The 21,125-nt window shown below is 40.6% G+C and overlaps 1 protein-coding gene across 1 annotated transcript in view; it reads right to left on the bottom strand.

The window, feature by feature from the left end:
• The window catches only part of LOC132882751 (CD209 antigen-like protein C), a 57,889-nt gene extending 45,484 nt beyond the window's left edge, over positions 1-12,405 (bottom strand). Inside the window, exon 1 of the mRNA XM_060915856.1 lies at positions 12,168-12,405. Coding sequence (XP_060771839.1) covers positions 12,168-12,324 — 157 coding nt within the window. The 5' untranslated portion in view covers positions 12,325-12,405. The remainder of the gene's footprint in view (positions 1-12,167) is intronic.
• Between the last annotated feature and the right edge of the window lie 8,720 nt (positions 12,406-21,125).

Raw genomic sequence — 21,125 nt, 5'->3', positions numbered from 1 at the left:
AAAGAGTTACTATGGAGAACAAAAATGATCGAAGATAATGGAAACTTATTAGGAAAGAAAGATACAAGTGAGAGTGCACTTGATAAGAATTTTACATTATTTGAACTGAAAAGAGCATTAGTGGGTGTTAAAAATACATCTCCAGGTAAAGATAGAATTTGTTATAAAATGATTGAACAATTATCTGATGTGGCTAAAAGTGTGATTTTAAAGTTATATAATAAAATTTGGGAGCAAGGTAAGCTGCCCTCTAGTTGGAAACATTCAGTAGTGGTACCTATAGCTAAACCAGGTAAAGATAAAGCAGAGGTCAAAAGCTATAGGCCTATAGCACTAACATCCAATCTTTGCAAGTTGATGGAAAGGATGATAACTAAGAGGTTAGTATATGAGATTGAAAAAAAAGAAGTCTTTTCTTTCCACATCAAAGTGGTTTTAGAAATGGTCGTACTACTATGGATCCAATAATCTGCCTAGAAAATGAAATTAGGAAAGCTCAAGTAAACAAGGAGTCAGTCTTCGCAACGTTCTTTGATATTGAAAAAACATATGCTCTGGAAAGAGGGTCTTTTACTTAAAGGACATGGGACATGAAACATAAATGCATGCTATATCAGTTTCTTTCCATTAAAAATATGAATTAATTGCATCAACAAATACAAAATCATCTATTAAATTCAGCAAAATCGTTATATTCGTGATGATTATATGGCATTTCTGCTCGAGCTCCGATATGCATATTTTACAACCGGAAGAGCCGCTGTCACGTGATCATACGTAACAAAAACTTTCGGGCACAGCACAAGAGGGTAGATGAATGGAGAAGTGAATGACAAGAAAATTGTTTTTATAGTCTTTAACGTACATTGAACATCATGGTGTATTGTGCTGCTTATGGTTGCAATAATTCCAATGGGAAATGCCCTGGAGTAAGTTTTTTTGCATTCCCCAAGGACCCGAAGCTGAGGAAAGTGTGGGCTCACTACTGCCGTAGAAAAAACTTTGCACCTACTGTTTCCCACAAACTGTGTTCGGACCATTTCACTGAGGATTCTTTCAACATTAATACTCAGGTACTGAGTGATATTAATTGCCAAGCCAAATTTAAGAGGCCGTATAGCCGGGTTCAGGGAGGCAGTGATAGCGCCATAATATACAGGGCCTAACATTCCTACAACTGTAGAGACCGTCAAGAAATCCTGTAACATTAATGGACATTTAAATAGGAACAGTCCACCGTACTTCCATAATGAAATATGCTCTTATCTGAATTGAGACGAGCTGCTCCGTACCTCTCCGAGCTTTGCGTGACCTCCCAGTCAGTCAGACGCGCTGTCACTCCTGTTAGCAATGTAGCTAGGCTCAGCATGGCCAATGGTATTTTTTGGGGCTGTAGTTAGATGCGACCAAACTCTTCCGCGTTTTTCTTGTTTACATAGGTTTATATGACCAGTGACATGAAACAAGTTCATATCTCATTATCTCTAGCCGCTTTATCCTGTTCAGGGTCGCAGGCAAGCTGGAGCCTATCCCAGCTGACTACGGGTGAAAGGCGGGGTACACCCTGGACAAGTCGCCAGGTCATCACAGGGCTGACACATAGACACAGACAACCATTCACACTCACATTCACACCTACGGTCAATTTAGAGTCGCCAGTTAACCTAACCTGCATGTCTTTGGACTGTGGGGGAAACCGGAGCACCCGGAGGAAACCCACGCGGACACGGGGAGAACATGCAAACTCCACACAGAAAGGCCCTCGCCGGCCACGGGGCTCGAACCTGGACCTTCTTGCTGTGAGGCGACAGCGCTAACCACTACACCACCGTGCCACCCCATGAAACAAGTTCAGTTACACAAATTGAAACGTAGCGATTTTCTATGCTATGGAAAGTCCGCACTATAATGACAGGCGTACTAATACCTTCTGTGCGCTTCGACAGCGCATTGATACCTTCACTCGGAGTTGTACCATTATTTTTTAGACAGGGTGGACGGACCAGGGCAGTCGCCCGCCTGGCCGTGCCCGACGAGGAGCGCTCTCAGCCGGCTTGGGAGGCAGACGGCAGCCCCTCCTGGAAGTGTGGTTTTACCATGGGCCTCATGCGGAAAAATGCCGAGGTGCATTCGCTAAAGGCCCGGTCCCACTGCACTTACGGATGCAAAGAGGATGTAAAACGTAAAAAAATCTTTGCCATCCGTTGGAAAACGCTATGCATCCGTTGTGTACTCATTGCATACGTGCTTCATACGCTCTATCCATCGAGCATCCGTCCACTGTGATTTCATCCGCGCAAAAAGTTTTGAGCTGCACAAAACTTTTAGAACGGATGAACTTTCCGCCGTGTACGATGTAAATCCGCGACATATACGAGCAACAAATGTTCTATGTCCGTTATCATCCGTTAAACGTCTGCTGTATCCTCTCTGCATCCTCTGGGCATCCTCGCAACTCACATCCGCTGCAGCTGAAAACGGAAAGAGGGAGGAAAGATAAGGTACATGAAACGTCTATTCATCGTTAGTAGCACGGAAATAGAAAGGATGTAAGCGTATGCATCTCGTATATAAAGTATTCAAAACGGACAAAGCGTTTATATCTGGGATGTATCTCGTATATTTAGGATGTCTGGAGTATGTCTAGAGTATGTAGAAGGACACCTAGCGCAGTGAACGGTCTGCATCCGATATACATCCGCGCAACATCCCCTTTGTTTCCGTTAGGCGTACGTGATGCATCCCCTTCACCCGCTATGCATCCGCTCTTTCTGCTATGCGTCCGCTTCTCAGTTATCACCGGTAACCCCTTCGGAGCTGTCATCCACTTCCATCCGCTTTCATCCGCTAGGCTTCCTATGAACATGCGTTTAACATCCCCGCTATATACTACCCACGTCCGTTCTTTTCCGTTCTGTTTTCGCCAATTTTGTCCATTTCTGGAGCGGATGAAAACGGATAGAGCCACCCCCGAAATTTTGCTCGTCCGCTGTGTCCTTTTTGCATATGTTTTGTGTCCATCGGCCAGTGGGACCGGGCCTTAAGCGACTGAAAGCCGAGGTAAGGATTAGTATTATAATTTTGGGTGCATCAATTATTGATTATCATAATTCTGACTCGTTTCGCCATTTTGAATGTTTTCATCTTGGACTCTGGAAGCATTGTATCTCAATCAATCTCGAAAAATATCAGCAAAAAAAAAAAAAACTAGCTTGCAACGGACTTTAGCTAGATCTATGATGAACTCTCAATGTATGATACAAAAATAATACTTCTTTCAACAGATCATTAGCCTTTGAGCAGAATTGTTTTTAACTTACCAGGATGTGTTATCGAGCCGACTGCTTTCAGTTTCATGGGGATTGAATGAACTCTCACTCTCAGAATCATCTGACCTGTCAGAGTAAAGACAAGATCTATGTTCATGTGAATTTCCAGCTATCGGTTCGAATTGATAGGGTCTAACTTCACATCTCTGTGAAACATCGGGAATGTCACTGTCGATGGTGTCTATTTCGGTAACCTGTTTACATTAGATTCCCAAGCGCTGGCTCCTTGGAAAGTTTTTTGACGTCACGGGTCACATGACCACCTAGCTAATTAACGAATCATTGTTTTACGCTGATGTATAAAAAAGTTGAATAATGTGATGATTTTCACATTTTTGACGCCCTGCAGTGATTTAGATGGCATTTCTTATGTCCTTTATACATAATTATACCCAGAAAAAAATCCATGTCCCATGTCCTTTAAGTTGAATAAAATGGGAATAGAAGGTAAAATGTTCAATTGGATTAGAGATTTTTTTAAGGAATAGAACTATAGAGGTAAGAGTTGGAGTGAGCCATTCAAATATCTACTCTATAGAAAATGGTACCCTACAGGGTAGAGTCTGCAGCCCAATTCTATTTAATATAATGATTAATGAGGGCGGCACGGTGGTGTAGTGGTTAGCGCTGTCGCCTCACAGCAAGAAGGTCCTGGGTTCGAGCCCCGGGGCCGGCGAGGGCCTTTCTGTGCGGAGTTTGCATGTTCTCCCCGTGTCCGCGTGGGTTTCCTCCGGGTGCTCCGGTTTCCCCCACAGTCCAAAGACATGCAGGTTAGGTTAACTGGTGACTCTAAATTGACCGTAGGTGTGAATGTGAATGGTTGTCTGTGTCTATGTGTCAGCCCTGTGATGACCTGGTGACTTGTCCAGGGTGTACCCCGCCTTTCGCCCGTAGTCAGCTGGGATAGGCTCCAGCTTGCCTGCGATCCTGTAGAAGGATAAAGCGGCTAGAGATAATGAGATGAGATAATGATTAATGATGTTTTTAACAATATTGACTCCAGAATCAGTAGAGCACTTTATGCAGATGATGGGGCACTGTGGGTGAGAGGCCGAAATTCTGATAGTCTGAGGAACAGAATGCAAATAGCTATAAATGAGGTTGAAAGATGCTCACATGAGTGGGGGTTTCATTTATCTGTTGAAAAGACACAAATTATATGTTTCTCAAAGAAAAGGGTTAACCCTACAGTGGACCTAAGGTTGTATGGGCAGCCACTCAAGCAAACGGATAATTTAAGATACCTTGGTGTATGGTTCGATATCAAACTTTCTTTTAAAGTTCATATTCAAAAGGTTATAGACAAATGTAAAAAGGGAATTAATATTCTGAAATGCTTAGCAGGGAATGACTGGGGGGCATCAAGCACATCCTTGAAAAGAATTTATAATGCCCTAATCTGACCAGTATTGGATTATGGATGCATAGCATATAATTCAGCAGCCAAGTCTTCCTTGTTAGAGCTAAACAGGATACAAGCCAAAGCCCTCCGTATATGCTGTGGTGCCTTCAGGACCTCTCCAGTCCCAGCACTTCAGGTGGAAGCAGGGGAGATGCCACTGGACCTCAGGCGACTGAAATTATCAGTGTCATGCTGGCTAAACCTACAGGGTCATGAAGATAATCACCCAACCAAACAGGTATTAAGGGAATGCTGGGAGTATGGCTGACCCATACGCAGTTTTGGGTGGGATGGTACTCAGCAGGCAGATCAACTGGGGATCAGTGACACTCCTCTTTGCAAAACAATTACAAGGTCAATCAGTCCCCCTTGGTTATTTTATTTCCCTATTGTAAATTTGGAAACTAAGGAGATTGCAAAATCCAGAGGTTTTTATCAGAATGTACAGCAGTATGTAGAAGTACAGTAATGTATGATGATACGACACAGATATATACAGCTGCTTCTAAAGACGAAACTGGTAAGACGGGAGCAGCAGTATTCATCCCCAGCTACAATATAAGTATTGGGAAAAGGACATCAGATCACTTGTCAATTTTTTTCAGCAGAAATGATGGCTATTATACTGGCCCTGCAGTGGGTGGAGGAGGTGAAGCCTAGTAAGGCAGTTATTTGTTCAGATTCTGTGTCTTCCTTAAATAGTATCCAGAGTGGAAAATCTACAGTGGTGCTTGAAAGTTTGTGAACCCTTTAGAATTTTCTATATTTCTGTATAAATATGACCTAAAACATCATCAGATTTTCACACAAGTCCTAAAAGTAGATAAAGAGAACCCAGTTAAACAAATTAAACAAAAATATTATACTTGGTCATTTATTTATTGAGGAAAATGATCCAATATTACATATCTGTGAGTGGCAAAAGTATGTGAACCTCTAGGATTAACAGTTAATTTGAAGGTGAAATTAGAGTCAGGTGTTTTCAATCAATGGGATGACAATCAGGTGTGAGTGGGCACCCTGGTTTATTTAAAGAACAGGGATCTATCAAAGTCTGATCTTCACAACATATGTTTGTGGAAGTGTATCATGGCACAAACAAGGAGATTTCTGAGGACCTCAGAAAAAGCGTTGTTAATGCTTATCAGGCTGGAAAAGGTTACAAAACCATCTCTAAAGAGTTTGGACTCCACCAATCCACAGTCAGACAGATTGTGTACAAATGGAGGAAATTCAAGACCATTGTTACCCTCCCCAGGAGTGGTCGACCAACAAAGATCACTCCAAGAGCAAGGCGTGTAATAGTCGGTGAGGTCACAAAGGACCCCAGGGTAACTTCTAAGCAACTGAAGGCCTCTCTCACATTAGCTAATGTTAATGTTCATGAATCCACCATCAGAAGAACACTGAACAACAATGGTGTGCATGGCAGGGTTGCAAGGAGAAAGCCACTGTTCTCCAAAAAGAACATTGCTGCTTGTCTGCAGTTTGCTAAAGATCACGTGGACAAGCCAGAAGGCTATTGGAAAAATGTTTTGTGGACAGATGAGACCAAAATAGAACTTTTTGGTTTAAATGAGAAGCGTTATGTTTGGAGAAAGGAAAACACTGCATTCCAGCATAAGAACCTTATCCCATCTGTGAAACATGGTGGTGGTAGTATCATGGTTTGGGCCTGTTTTGCTGCATCTGTGCCTGGACAGCTTGCCATCACAATTAATTCTCAATTATACCAGTGAATTCTAAAGGAAAATGTCAGGACATCTGTCCATGAACTGAATCTCAAGAGAAGGTGGGTCATGCAGCAAGACAACGACCCTAAGCACACAAGTCATTCTACCAAAGAATGGTTAAAGAAGAATAAAGTTAATGTTTTGGAATGGCCAAGTCAAAGTCCTGACCATAGTTCAATCAAAATGTTGTGGAAGGACCTGAAGCGAGCAGTTCATGTGAGGAAACCCACCAACATCCCAGGGTTGAAGCTGTTCTGTACAGAGGAATGGGCTAAAATCCCTCCAAGCTGGTGTGCAGTACTGATCAACAGTTACTGGAAATGTTTAGTTGCAGTTATTGCTGCACAAGGGGGTCACACCAGATACTGAAAGCAAAGGTGCACATACTTTTGCCACTCACAGATGTGTAATATTGGATCATTTTCCTCAATAAATAAATGACCAAGTATAATATTTTTGTCTCATTTGTTTAATTGGGTTCTCTTTACCTAATTTTAGGGCTTGTGTGGAAATCTGATGATGTTTTAGGTCATATTTATGCAGAAATATAGAAAATTCTAAAGGGTTCACAAACTTTCAAGCACCACTGTACATGCCGACAAGACCTCTTAGATGAAATTAATCACCTCATATTTAAGATAAATCAACATAAAACTTTTATTCAGTTCACATGGGTTCCAGCTCATAAGGGGGTTGAGGGTAACGAAAGAGTGGATAAAATGGTCAAAGAGGCCATCAAGGCAAATGAGGTTGAGTTAGAAGCCCCATTAAGCAAGGCAGAAATTAAAGTAATAATTAAAGGCAACATCAACAAAATGTGGCAGGAGAAATGGAATACAGAGGAGAAAGGAAGGCATCTATATAATTTACAAAAGGAGGTGGTGTTTAGAAGGGGTGGTGAACTGAAACGATAGGAGGAGGTTTGGTTGACTAGGCTGAGGATAGGACACACAAGTCTAAATAGTGGGTTGTATACTATAGGGAAACATCAGTCTGGGGCCTGTGCATACAGTACTGTGGAGAAATAGAAAAGGTTGAGCATGTTCTTATACACTGTAAACAGTATTCCAGTGAAAGAGAGAAGATGGGGAGGGCATTGAGAACCTGTAACTATAGACAACTTATTAAGTCAGCCATTCACACAATCAGCAGTAACAGCTCTAACACAGTATTTAAAGGACACTCAACTAGCAAACAGAATTTATTTATTTATTTATTTATTTATTTATTTATTTTTTGTTATCAGTTTGCAATTTAATATCCCTTGAGATCACACTTCAGCCCGGTAGATGGCGGTAATACACGTCGATTGTTAACCGCCAATAAATCGACAGAAGGGGCGGCACGGTGGTGTAGTGGTTAGCGCTGTTGCCTCACAGCAAGAAGGTCTGGGTTCGAGCCCCATGGCCGGCGAGGGCCTTTCTGTGCGGAGTTTACATGTTCTCCCCGTGCAGTGTTGTGCATGAACGCGTTCACTGAACACGCTTGTTTTTCCATGAACTTTGAACTGAACGCAACAACTTTGTAATGAAAGAACTTGAACGTGAATTTGTTCAAATTATGCGACATGAACGACAAACATGAAGATGAACGAAACATGAAACCTGATGAATCGAGTGGCACGTCTACTTGCAAGATATTTTACGTTCTACTACTTCACTGTCAGTCTGATGTTGTTGTCACTCACTGCCCTGAGGTGCCGCGTGTGTGCAATGCATCATGGATAACGTAGTGTGAAGCCGGAGATAGTGGATGGCTCTATGATTTGGCTCCATACTATGTTACCCATGATGCAGCAGAGCAGAGTAGGCGTAACCCAGCGTTCCCTAGCTACAGGCAGCAGACAGCGCGCACACCACAGCCAGCGCACACTCACAGCAACATGGCCAGTGAAAGTTCAAGTAGCGGCACGGAGAACACAGATGAGTACAATGCCAAATAATTTTAGAAATTTGATTGTTGTGTGGCGGCACGGTGGTGTAGTGGTTAGCGCTGTCGCCTCACAGCAAGAAGGTCCTGGGTTCGAGCCCCGGGGCCGGCGAGGGCCTTTCTGTGCGGAGTTTGCATGTTGTCCGCGTGGGTTTCCTCCGGGTGCTCCGGTTTCCCCCACAGTCCAAAGACATGCAGGTTAGGTTAACTGGTGACTCTAAATTGACCGTAGGTGTGAAAGTGAGTGTGAATGGTTGTCTGTGTCTATGTGTCAGCCCTGTGATGACCTGGCGACTTGTCCAGGGTGTACCCCGCCTTTCGCCTGTAGTCAGCTGGGATAGGCTCCAGCTTGCCTGCGACCCTGTAGAAGGATAAAGCGGCTAGAGATGAATGAATGAATGAATGATTGTTGTGTGCATACACAGATGTGTACTGAAGAATGAGGCTATCTGAAGTTTTCCTGTTTTGTATTTTGAGAAATAAAAAGCCCTTGAGCATGCATCCCTCTGTCTGATCAATATGGTTGATATGGTCAATGCTGTTGATATGGATCTTAAAATAGCACTCCTTCAGTGTATATACATATTGGCAGTCATCTTTTTAGAAACACACACATTTATGAGGAAGTCTAGTTGTCGTTTATTAGAAGTTACTGTTAGTTGAAACTGAAAGCATTTGTTTGAAGTCACGTGTAACGTTTTGGTTGCAGTGGTTGAGTCAGTGAAGAAATCAAAATATTTTGTCCTTTTTTCCATATATAGTATGTACAATAACTTCCATTTTGTGTGATAGAATATAATATCTATAATATGTGAGTAGTTTTGAGCTAGAATGTAGCATATGATTTTAGTCTTTATTTTCATATCCCACCTAAAAGTAAAATGAACTGAACTTTGAACTAGTTCAGAATTAAAACTGTGAACTATGAACGTGACCAGTTCACTTTTAACATGTTTGAACTGAACTTGAACTAGTTCAAAAAAAGTGTGAACTTGCACAACACTGGTTAGTTGAAACTGAAAGCATTTGTTTGAAGTCACGTATAACGTTTTGGTAGCAGTGGTTGAGTCAGTGAAGAAATCAAAATATTTTGTCCTTTTTTCCATATATAGTATGTACAATAACTTCCATTTTGTGTGATAGAATATAATATCTATAATATGTGAGTAGTTTTGAGCTAGAATGTAGCATATGATTTTAGTCTTTATTTTCATATCCCACCTAAAAGTAAAATGAACTGAACTTTGAACTAGTTCAGAATTAAAACTGTGAACTATGAACGTGACCAGTTCACTTTTAACATGTTTGAACTGAACTTGAACTAGTTCAAAAAAAGTGTGAACTTGCACAACACTGGTTAGTTGAAACTGAAAGCATTTGTTTGAAGTCACGTATAACGTTTTGGTAGCAGTGGTTGAGTCAGTGAAGAAATCAAAATATTTTGTCCTTTTTTCCATATATAGTATGTACAATAACTTCCATTTTGTGTGATAGAATATAATATCTATAATATGTGAGTAGTTTTGAGCTAGAATGTAGCATATGATTTTAGTCTTTATTTTCATATCCCACCTAAAAGTAAAATGAACTGAACTTTGAACTAGTTCAGAATTAAAACTATGAACGTGAACAGTTCACTTTTAACATGTTTGAACTGAACTTGAACTAGTTCAAAAAAAGTGTGAACTTGCACAACACTGTCCCCGTGTCCGCGTGGGTTTCCTCCGAGTGTGCCGGTTTCCCCCACAGTCCAAAGACATGCAGGTTATTAACTGGTGACTCTAAATTGACCGTAGGTGTGAGTGTGAATGGTTGTCTGTGTCTATGTGTCAGCCCTGTGATGACCTGGCGACTTGTCCAGGGTGTACCCCGCCTTTCGCCTGTAATCAGCTGGGATAGGCTGCGACCCTGTAGAACAGGATAAAGCGGCTAGAGATAATGAGATGAGATGAGAAATCGACAGAAGAAGAAGAAGAAGAAGAAGAAGAGACTTTGCCAGAAGGGCTCGTTAGTTTATCCTGGCCATTTCTGTGCCTTTAATGCTTTTCATGGGTTTTCTCTCTAGCATTTTGTTTCTTGTTCATGGGTTTTTGTGCACTAGCGGTTTTCTTGTCCTTGTCTGCCTTGTTTTTTGTCTCCTTTTTTTACATGGACTATTTTTGCTATTTGTTTTTTCATCCTGTTTGTTGGCCTTTTTGCCACGCCCTTTCCTTGGATTAAACCCACTTTATTTATTGGATTACTGTCTGTGTCGTGTTCTGCTTCTGGATCCCAATTTCACCCCATATCCAGCACCCATAACTATTACACAGGGATTGAAAAATTAGAGATGAGCATTTAGGAAAATACTAAAGCAAGACAGTATTTTGCTGAGATGGCAAATTGATCCATTTCAAATGGTGCATGCTTCAAAATTGACATGATTTGAATCGTGGAGGAATAGATTCCACATGTCTAATTGTACAGATAATTGTTAATTTAGAGATGTTTGCAGTTTACATATGCATGTTTGTGAAGAGAATTGTTTTATATATGCTTTTTCCTCAAGCTGAACATGTTTGCAATAGTTAGAATTCAAGAAGATTTGCTGTTTGTCATATTACTTGTCCTAATCCTATATTTATAGAAAAATCTATTTCAGATGGACTATGGAGAGCTAACGATTGGCTGTTAGAAATTGTAAAATTCGCTTCCCCTGGTCCCCCCACCAGGGCATTGCCATGGGCCCACATGTGCCCCAGCCTAATCTGTTACTTTCACATTTCATCTGTCTTCCATACTAATGAAAACCCTGCTAATGCACTGTGGACCTGCTTCTCTATTTCTGTAGATCTGTAATTTCATAGCGGAGACAAATTTAAGGATGTAATGATTGAACTGATATCACAATCCCAAACAAGCATTTTCATAGCCAAACAAATAACACTGTCACCCGTGAAATTGCTCTTACACTGGGTTGGCTATGCTTAATCTCGCCTAGTATGGTGTCAACCTGGCAACCCTACTGCAGCCATGTTTACCCAGTGAAGTACATTCTGAAGGGACGCGATCAATTAGCATATGGACAAACAGCTATACTTAGATTTTGATATGACACTTGCATTTGGATATAAAACTTTATTTACAATGACAAAAATTTTGAAGTTATTTTACATGGAAAAATGTGAGGAAAGGGAGTACTGGTTTTGTTTATGAATGTCTTAATGTATGAAAATTGTGGTAAATGATAGACACCCCAAACAAGATTAAACTCTCTTTACAAATGGCACCTCATATTAAATTGCCGTTTTAGAGTGTGAGAGAGTCAGCTAAAGATGCAAGAAGTAATACTAACGTCAGCAGTTTTTTTTCTTCCACCAGAGCTCACTACTCTACATCTTCTAGTCAAAGACAGTAATGCAATGATTTACTTTATTGGCAAGCACATGCACTTCTACCGTGGTATAGAAAATGGTGGATTCACACACATGATAGCTACAGTAAAGCATAACCGGATTGTATAAGACCAGTACTGAATTGGAGTGCAGCAAATCTTTACTGATTTAAATTTATTGTTCTTGTATAATACACTATGCATAATTATGTGTATAGCATCTTGTGAAATGGGGAGATTTATACCCCTAGTGTGAATGTGATGGGAGCTAGTCAGTATTAGCCATATGCTCTGTGTGTGTCAATTTTACAGATTTTCTTTTATTTCATGAAATTTTACACAAGGTAATTAAATTAAGATTAGTGGATTAGTACATACACTTATGAGTGAGTGTATTTCACCTGAGCTCTCGGATTGCTTGAAGCTTCTGGCCCTCTGGGTCTCCGCTTTGTCCTCATTCACATAAATATCTTCATGTGAGTTCTGACTGTCACTGGAATCCACTTGATTGTCTTCTGTAACTTCTACATTTGCATAAATCTCCTCACTCATCTCCATTCTTCTCTTTGCAGTAATCCTGAGCTTTCAATGAGCAGACAGTTTTACGGGTGTTTAATTGTCTAAACGACATTCAAAGTGGCTGTCTGAAGGAGCACTGCCTATGTGACTGGGTCTATTGCTATTTGTCTGTGAAGATTCTCAGTCATCCAGGTCATAGTAAACTGTGGGTGGTAAAAGAGAGCAACTGGACTTGGGCTCTTACACATGTATAGTCAATTTGGTTTTAAATATAATTTAAAAAATTATAAGGAACAGTTCATGAAATAATTTTACAAATGTGTACATTAGTGATCAAAGTGTGCAACCTTGTGCTGCCATCATAGTCTAGTCTTGTAAGGTTTCCTAATAATGATCAGCTTCGTATGCAGAAAAAGACTATTAATTGCTCGGCTTCCAGAAAGGAAGTGGCCTAACTGCAGTAGCTTCCTGGGGTCAAAGTGTGAAAACCACAGAACACTATAGCAACTATAACTTCCTAGAAGCAGTGCATTAATCCAGAGCTACTCTCAGATCTGCTGTTTTTGAAAATTTCTTTCAGCAAGTCCAGTTGCTCTCTTTTACCACCCACAGTCTATTGCTATTATGTTGAATGCCTATTTCCTGTTTAAGGCAATTTCTTTAAACAGGCATCAAGCAACGTATGTGGTCATTGTGTTATTTTCAGGCGTGAAACTGACATTCTGAAGACAATATAAGCTGGAAGGCCTTAATCCATCAGTGACATGTCACGACACTGATGTGACTACCAGACTCCCTTCTGAGTTCACTGAACGTTTTATTCATATGAAGTTAATTATGGATGATGCTTGTATAGGTGTTTCACTGACATGCATGGATTTCTTGTTTCTGAATTGAAGCAGCTCCACCGCATACCATCCTGCTGCAACATCTGTTCATAAAGTAAAAACAGATAGTGGTTAGTTCCGCATTCTGCATTACTGTGTTCAGGGAAGTAATGAACATTTTTTTTGGTTATGTTTTGTCAGGAACATTTTCAAAACAGATCATACTACTACATGGTGCAGAAAAAAAGTATAGTCTCTGTCAAGCAAAATCATGATGAATGAATACAATTTCTTTCAGCACTGCTGAATTCTTGAATGTTTTTGTTCAGAAGGTACTGACTAATTTTCGAAAACAGCAGATCTGAGAGTAGCTCTGGATTAATGCACTGCTTCTAGGAAGTTATAGTTGCTATATTGTTCTGTGGTTTTCACACTTTGACGCCAGGAAGCTACTGCAGTTAGGCCACTTCCTTTCTGGCAGCCGAGCAATTAATAGTCTTTTTCTGCATACGAAGCTGATCATTATTAGGAAACCTTACAAGACTAGACTATGATGGCAGAACAAGGTTGCACACTTTGATCACTAATGTACACATTTGTAAAATGATTTCATGAGCTGTTCCTTGTAATTTTTTAAATTATATTTAAAACCAAATTGACTATACATGTGTAAGAGCCCAGCTTGGGGCTGCATTTCTGACCACCAGAGGGACTGGTTTGAAGTAATCAGGAGCAATGAGCAACGCCTGTCTTCCTAGATACTTAAGAGTTGCATACAGGCTTTCATTTGCTCAGTCTTTGTTTCGGAGTCCTGGGAAAAGACTTGACCGGTAATCTCTGTTTTTTGAAAACTAGAGCTATACTCCAGTCTTTCCTCTGGTTTCTGTCTCTGTAGTATTCCGGAGATTCGGAGCACTGCAGGGTGGCCTTGTTTGAAGACTGTCGTGCATTCTGGTTATTGGAGTCTTGCATGTAAATGGGAGCAGACGTGACACTCCAAACTAAAGTGTTGTCAGATTGCCTGTAAAAAACAACTTCAAAAGTTTTTCAAGGAACAGTCAGTTCACTGCATAGCCGAGACACTTTACAGTGGGAGATGGAGAGCCAGAACCATCCTGAGTCACTTACATTTTATTTAACTTCACTTTTTTCAGTATGTTGAAAGTTGGAATAAAGCAGAATTAGCTGCTGCTTGAATTCACACCTGAACTACAAACTGATCTCCTGCAAACAGAGCTGTGTGACATGTCAACACACTTAACTGGTTTTCGTAAGTTCATGTACATCTACATAAAGGGTCAAACTTCCCCATCTGCAGAGACTCAGATTGTTTTGCAGGTCAAGGGGCCCACAGGGCCCCTCCTGGGAAAAAACAGGGGCCCATTTCTACAATGGGAGCCCAGTGATTATCCTTCAGTTGAAGCGAACCTAGTGAGCGAAGCGAGCCCAATGAACAGCTGGGGCAGCCCAGGGGCTGTTTTTTTTCTTCTCAATTCTGTTTTTTTTTTTGGTATTAGAAGCCATATGAAGCAATGTAGATGACAAAACTCAATGCTTCAACCAAATATATTGAGATATTGTTTAATCAGTGGCAATATTTTGGAATTCAACCACAGGCCACTATCACATCTATATTATCTCCTCCTTGTAAATTATAATTTATTTTATTAACTTGTTTTCAGTTTGGTGTAGGTCTATAGTAGTAGTAGTAGTCAGTAGTGGTAGTCACCAGTGGTAGTAGTAGTCACCAGTGGTAGTGGTAGTAGTAGTCACTAGTGGTAGTGGTAGTCACTAGTGGTAGTAGTAGTCACCAGTTGTAGTGGTAGTAGTAGTCACCAGTGGTAGTGGTGGCAGTAGTAGTAGTCGTCACCAGTAGTAGTAGTAGTAGTAGTGGTTGCTGTTGTAGTAGTTGATGTTGCAGTAGTAGTTGTTGTAAATCTAGTATGACTAATTACCTTGGGTATCAGGGGTATCAGTTTTTTCAGGTGAATGTACTCTTTCTGCCGAAGAATGACAAAATAGATGTATTTTTCTTTTTTTTCTTATCCATGTTTTCTTGTCTCTTTCGAATATTCGTACATAGACCGTAAGATGCCACCTAGCGAAAGACTTGGATCAGGTTTTACTCGCTTGGGACGCTACAAATGGGGCGGCGTAAATACACGAACGGGTCCGACATATATTCAATATGGCGGCGGTCAAAACAAATTCATCCGATGCTGAAATCTGTTGAATATCCAGATAATTATGTTGGAAGTTGCATATCTGTGCAAGATTTTCGATATTGAGACCATGAAGTCAAGTAATATCAGTCCCCCCAGGATTTCGTGGGCCTTTTTTGTGATTGTTGCAGGCTAAAATGTCTGATGTTGCGGGGTTTTCCAAAAAATTGCGATGAAAGTTGCGGTGTTTTTTAGGTTTTTGTTGCGATTACATTGCGGGAGGAAGTGAAAGTTGCGAGAAATTGTTGCAATTTTTTCTTTTTGTGATTAAAATTGAGTGATATGTTAAATATTAAGTTATGACTGAAAAACTATTGATTAAAAAAACAAAGACACTGAGAAATGGTCCTATAAACAACTTTACCAATATAAAAGATTACCAGGACTACAAAAATGCAGAAAAATAGGCTTTACTTATCCAAATGCACCTGTTGGTTCAAAAGTTAAAGTGCATAGAACCTCACAGCACAACATGAAGTTACCTTTAAATATAATATAAATGCCTCAGCTTTCATGTAAGAAAAAAAAAACTATTAATACTAGTACTGTGTGCAGGCAGTCTCTCCTGAAGACCAAATTAAACAATAATTATAAACTAATAAAATAAATGGCTCAGGCTTCATAGAAGAAAAAAAACAATTTGAACAGAATCTCACAGTATGATGCTGAAGCTGCCTAAACAATGGAAAATAAAATACCATTTTGGCAAAAATGTTGGCATCCATTAATTCCTTGTATTAAGTAAAAAAAAAAAAATGTAAAGTGCACACAGTCCTTCACTGTAAACATACACTTTCAGTAACAGAATTTAAGCCTATATAAACACTGGCTTGCACATGCTGCTTCTCTTGAACGGAAACATGGAAGTAAGCAGTGTTGCCAGATACTGCTGATGTTTTCCAGCCCAAAATATGTTCAAAACCTGCCAAAATGCACTTGAAACCCCCCAACTGGGAGGTAAACCGCCCAATCTGGCAACACTGGAAGTAAGGCGGAAGGTAGTTTGTCGACGTCACCTCAAGACGACGCCAACGATTGGTCAAATTTGCGGGAAAGTTGCAGTGATCGGATATAATTGCAACACCGTCCTGACGTCACCTCAAGACGATGCCAATGATTGGTCAAATTTGCGGGAAAGTTGCGGTGATTGGATATAATTGCAACACTGCCCTGAATTTGCGGGGATTGGTTGAATTTGCATTGAAGCAACCATAGACACATACATAGAAGACTAGATGTCTCGTCCCCGTTGCCCGTCAATGAAGTCGAACGTCCGCACATGGCGGCCATCTTACCTCAGACAGCTGGCTTACCCATTACATTGTGTTGGTAGCGATATGTACTTTTCAGATGACCGTAACTTCCTCAAATTTCAATCGATATTCGAACGGTTTGGTTTGTTATATATTAAAAAAAAACCGGAAGTATGTATTTATGATATTAATGATGAATAATAATTTTATGTTTTAAAAAAAATGCATGCTGAAATTCCTATGCTGTGAGAAGCCTAACACTGCATACTTATGGATAACTGCGGCCTTAGGACAAATAACCATACAATTTATTTCCAATTTTTAGTGAAAATATTTTTACATGTGATAGGGCCGTAGGGGAAGCTAAAGTTAAATAAACAGCTTACTCACTTCTGAAACTTCAGAAATACTTCATCCACCTCAAAAACCTAATGCACTCACAGCATAGCATAATAACAAATGTAAACTCATCGTAGCATAATAACAAATGTAAACTCACATCATAGCATAATAACAAATGTAAACTCACATCATAGCATAATAACAAATGCACTGCCCGAGTAAGTAATAGTATAAAACAGTGACAGCGACTCACGGTAGTTTGTGACAAAAAAAGCCCGGCTGCTCATATCAGGAACTGTATTGGACATTATTTCACTAAGTAAATAACGCTACCGATTATCCTTAAAAAAATGATGTATTATCTTACTGGTGAAAGGTGATCCCGCGTGCCCTACTTTCCAGACATCGCCGGTTCGAGCAACCGAAAGCCATGCAGAAGTCTGGCATCTCGTCACAGTCAGTAATTTAATTTCCTCTAGAAATCATAATGTAAGTTGTTTTAAATTAACCAACCCGAAAATGAAAACCATGTGCAAGTGCAACTTCAGTTATTGAAAATATTATCTCATGACCTTCCATGTAAAATTACTTGGTGCTACGAGCTAGCCTAGCATGAAACACAACTTTGACAAAGCTGCAGTAAGTCGTTTTTGAAGAGAAAAGGTACGATTTTAGCATGTTCAAGCACCCAGAATTACAACCACATTAATAATGTTTTAAGAAATCAAACCATTTGTATATATGTCAAAATTTCAGCGAGATAAGAGTATAAACATTTAAGCATCTCAATGGTCTTACCTCAGTGTACCGCAAATTCTGTGGAAAAGCTTGCCTGTGGTAAGATGGCCGCCCTGTGCAGACGTTCTGGAATACACGGTGAGGCATCTAGTCTTCTATGTATATCTATGCATAGACATACAAACATAGACGCCACATTGAGCGTAGAATCATATGTCACCCTCGCCACCATATTGGATGTGGCAAAGTAGCCGAGAATAAAGATGCCTCACTCATGTGCTGCGTTTAACTGTACCAACAGGTTTACCGTCCAAACGAGATCACATGGGATTGCCTTTCACAGGTGAGACTGGAAAAATACTTTTCATTGTATTTGGTCATTATAACGTAATTTTATGAACAGATTTTTCTGACTTTGTGGCTAATATGAAGTCTCACGCATAATAGCCGCTCGGTGAAACCTGTCTCCAAACAACGAAGTATTTCCTTTCCACTCTTTTCTACGGGTATAATTTATTTCATAGCCCACCCAACCAATTTCACCACCAGCTGTCAGATGGTGATGGCACACTCAAAAATAGAAGAGATTGGAAGCATGTCAGACTGTGAAGCAATCATATGGAGCAATCCCATTGTAATATGGTTTAATTGATTTTTTTTTCCATATAGCACTGTATATTGCAAAAATTGTTTTTGGAGACATTTTATAGCCTATCTGCACAGCATTTAATGAAAGTGATGCGGAGACGGCACGGCATGGCTTCAGCAGCGTAAGCACAGCACATTATTCTACACGATCCCCGCTGAGCTCCAAAACATGCCTTGATGTGTAGATATCGTTAGTAGCCTACGATAGTAGCAGTGGAATAAAAAAAAAAACAAGTTTCCAATAGTTTGATTCCGGTATAGGCCTGCTGCATGTTGAGGAAATTTAGGTCACACCTCCCACGGAATATTGACGGGTATTTCGCACACTATTTATAACCATCACATTAAAAGTTATATATGTTGTTTTGATGCCTGTTTGTTTCCCAAATATATACGTGTGTGTGTGTGTGTGTGTCTTAATGGGTGAATAAAAGGCATCGAGTTAAATATTATTGTAGAAAGGGGCTTTATGAAGTTCAGTCCATTTACTTGCATTGGTTTACGGGGAAGAGAGAGAGAGAGAGAGAGAGAGAGTGAGTGTACTTTATTGTCCCCAGGGGAGAAATTTGTGTTAGGCTTAAACAGTCACTGCAACACATACAACATTCATACGGTACATTGAGACAATACATGAAATACATAAAAACATAGACCTATACATAAAAAACATAAAACTATACATAAAAAAAACATAAAAACTATGTACTGCATAGCATGGCTGCTATCTGTCATTGAGCATTTTGATGGCAGTTGGTAGAAAAGAGTTTTTATATTTGTTCAGTCTGCAATGTGGTGTTCTAAAATGTCTCCCTGAGGGTAGCAGAGTGAATTCCTGGTACAATATATGGGTGGGGTCATCTAAAATCTTCAGTGCCTCCCTGAGCACTGACTTTTCATAGAGAGATTGCATATAACCTTGATCTGTGTGACCAACAATTTTAAGTGCAGTTTTGACCAGACGCCCCAACTTTGCTTTCAGCTGGACAGTCAGATTCCCATACCAGGTTTCCATGCTATACTGTATCACACTTTCTAAAACCATTTGAAAAAATAAAAACAGAAGCCTGCTACTAACACCATACAGTCTTAGTCATCTTAAAAAATACATCCTCTGCTGGAGTTTAGTGCATAGACTGTCAATGTGAACATGCCATGTAAATGAGCTGTCCATGAGTACACCCAGGTATTTATAGGAGCAGACCTGACTGATGGGGGTGTTGTGGATGCATACTGGGCTTGAATCAGAAACTGCTCTGGGGTCAAATATAATTTCTTCCGTTTTCTTTACATTGACAACCAGGTGATGGGCATCACACCAGTCTACAAACTGCTTAATTTCTAGGTGGTATGGTGCTGCATCCTGGCCTTTATGTAAAAGGCCCAAAATGGCAGTGTCATCAGAAAATTTAACAATGTAGTTGTGTGAGTGTTTACTCACACATTCATTCATATGGATGATGAAGAGTACAGGGGAACTCACACAACCTTGAGGAGCCCCTGTACTTATGGATTTAGATTGTGAGGTTGCTTTATGGACTCTTACATACTGCATCCTGTTTGTTAAAAATGAATAATACCATTTAATGATAAAAGTGCTGACACCCATGTTCTTCAGTGTATCTAGTAGTAAAAAGGGCTGAATTGTGTTAAAAGCAGAGCTAAAATCAATAAAAAGTAAACATAAAAGATTTGCCACATCAAATATGGTGGACACTCTGACGTATCCCAGCAACGGGGCCACCAGCTCAATGCGGCGTCTATGTTTGTATGTCTATGGAAGCAACATCGCGAAATCCTGGAGGGTCTGTAATACACCATGAAACGTTCCAAATAGGGTATAAAATGCTCGCGTCCATATTGGCCCTTGCCCCTCTCGACAATGCGTTCATTATTTGAAATAGTGCATCTTAGACGCGGGCGCGCCAACAATCTGAGTCTCTGCATCTGTCACTATAGACAGAGTTCTCTATTCTGATTGTTCAGAAGGTGTTGATTAATTTTCTTGAACAGTACCTTTGAACCTAATGCCAGCTGTAATTCAAATCATAGTGTAAAAGCTCGCTGCTCCAACATGCTGAACACAGACACAGACCCAAGAGAATAAACTAGAATATGCACTTTATTTAGAATAAATGTTGAAGTTAAGGTGGAGCCATTGCAGCGGCGTGTGATCAGTGATGAGCATGAACTGATGACCTGCTAGATCGGACGAGCAGACTCTACTACTCCTTCACCATTCAAGCTACTTCCTCTTCAGTAGCATAATGGCAGGCCTCTGGGAAGCAGTATGGGCACCGGAGGGGTTGCTATCATGTTAAATCAGGTAAGTGTGCTGGGATAGCTCTGTTTCTCTGCTGTATCAGCACCTGTGTTGGTACCTGAGTCCCCTGGCTCTTTCTGGTGTTACTTGCTGCTGCTGGAGGCTGGACTAAAGTAGGTGCTGAAGAAGAGGTTCCATCTTGCTGCTGTAGTGTGTAGAGGGTAGTGCTGTTTTGAGACCCGCATGCTCCACCACTGTAGCAACTCATTGCTAAACACAGACCCAAGGGGAATGTTCTCTTTTATTTAGAATAAACGTTGAAGGGAATGGGGGGGGGGGGGGGGGGGGGTATAAGTGTAATGCTCAGTGTCAATCAGGTGCTTGGTTGCAGGCGGACCATGAGGTGTAGGCCAAGATCCCTGGAGCCCAGTAGTCTCGGTGATGCAGGGGAAATCGAGGAGGGCAGCTCTTGTAGGGAGCATGCTATCTTCTCCGTCATCTTCAGCGTCGGCTGAGCTTCCTGGAAGCAGAAGAGAGACGTATTAGTGAC

This window comes from Neoarius graeffei, chromosome 3, assembly GCF_027579695.1.
Source record: "Neoarius graeffei isolate fNeoGra1 chromosome 3, fNeoGra1.pri, whole genome shotgun sequence".
In the NCBI taxonomy this organism is placed as follows: Eukaryota; Metazoa; Chordata; class Actinopteri; order Siluriformes; family Ariidae; genus Neoarius; species Neoarius graeffei.
The sequence above is the reverse complement of the archived record's forward strand: the minus strand, read 5'-3'. Positions and strand labels throughout refer to the sequence as shown.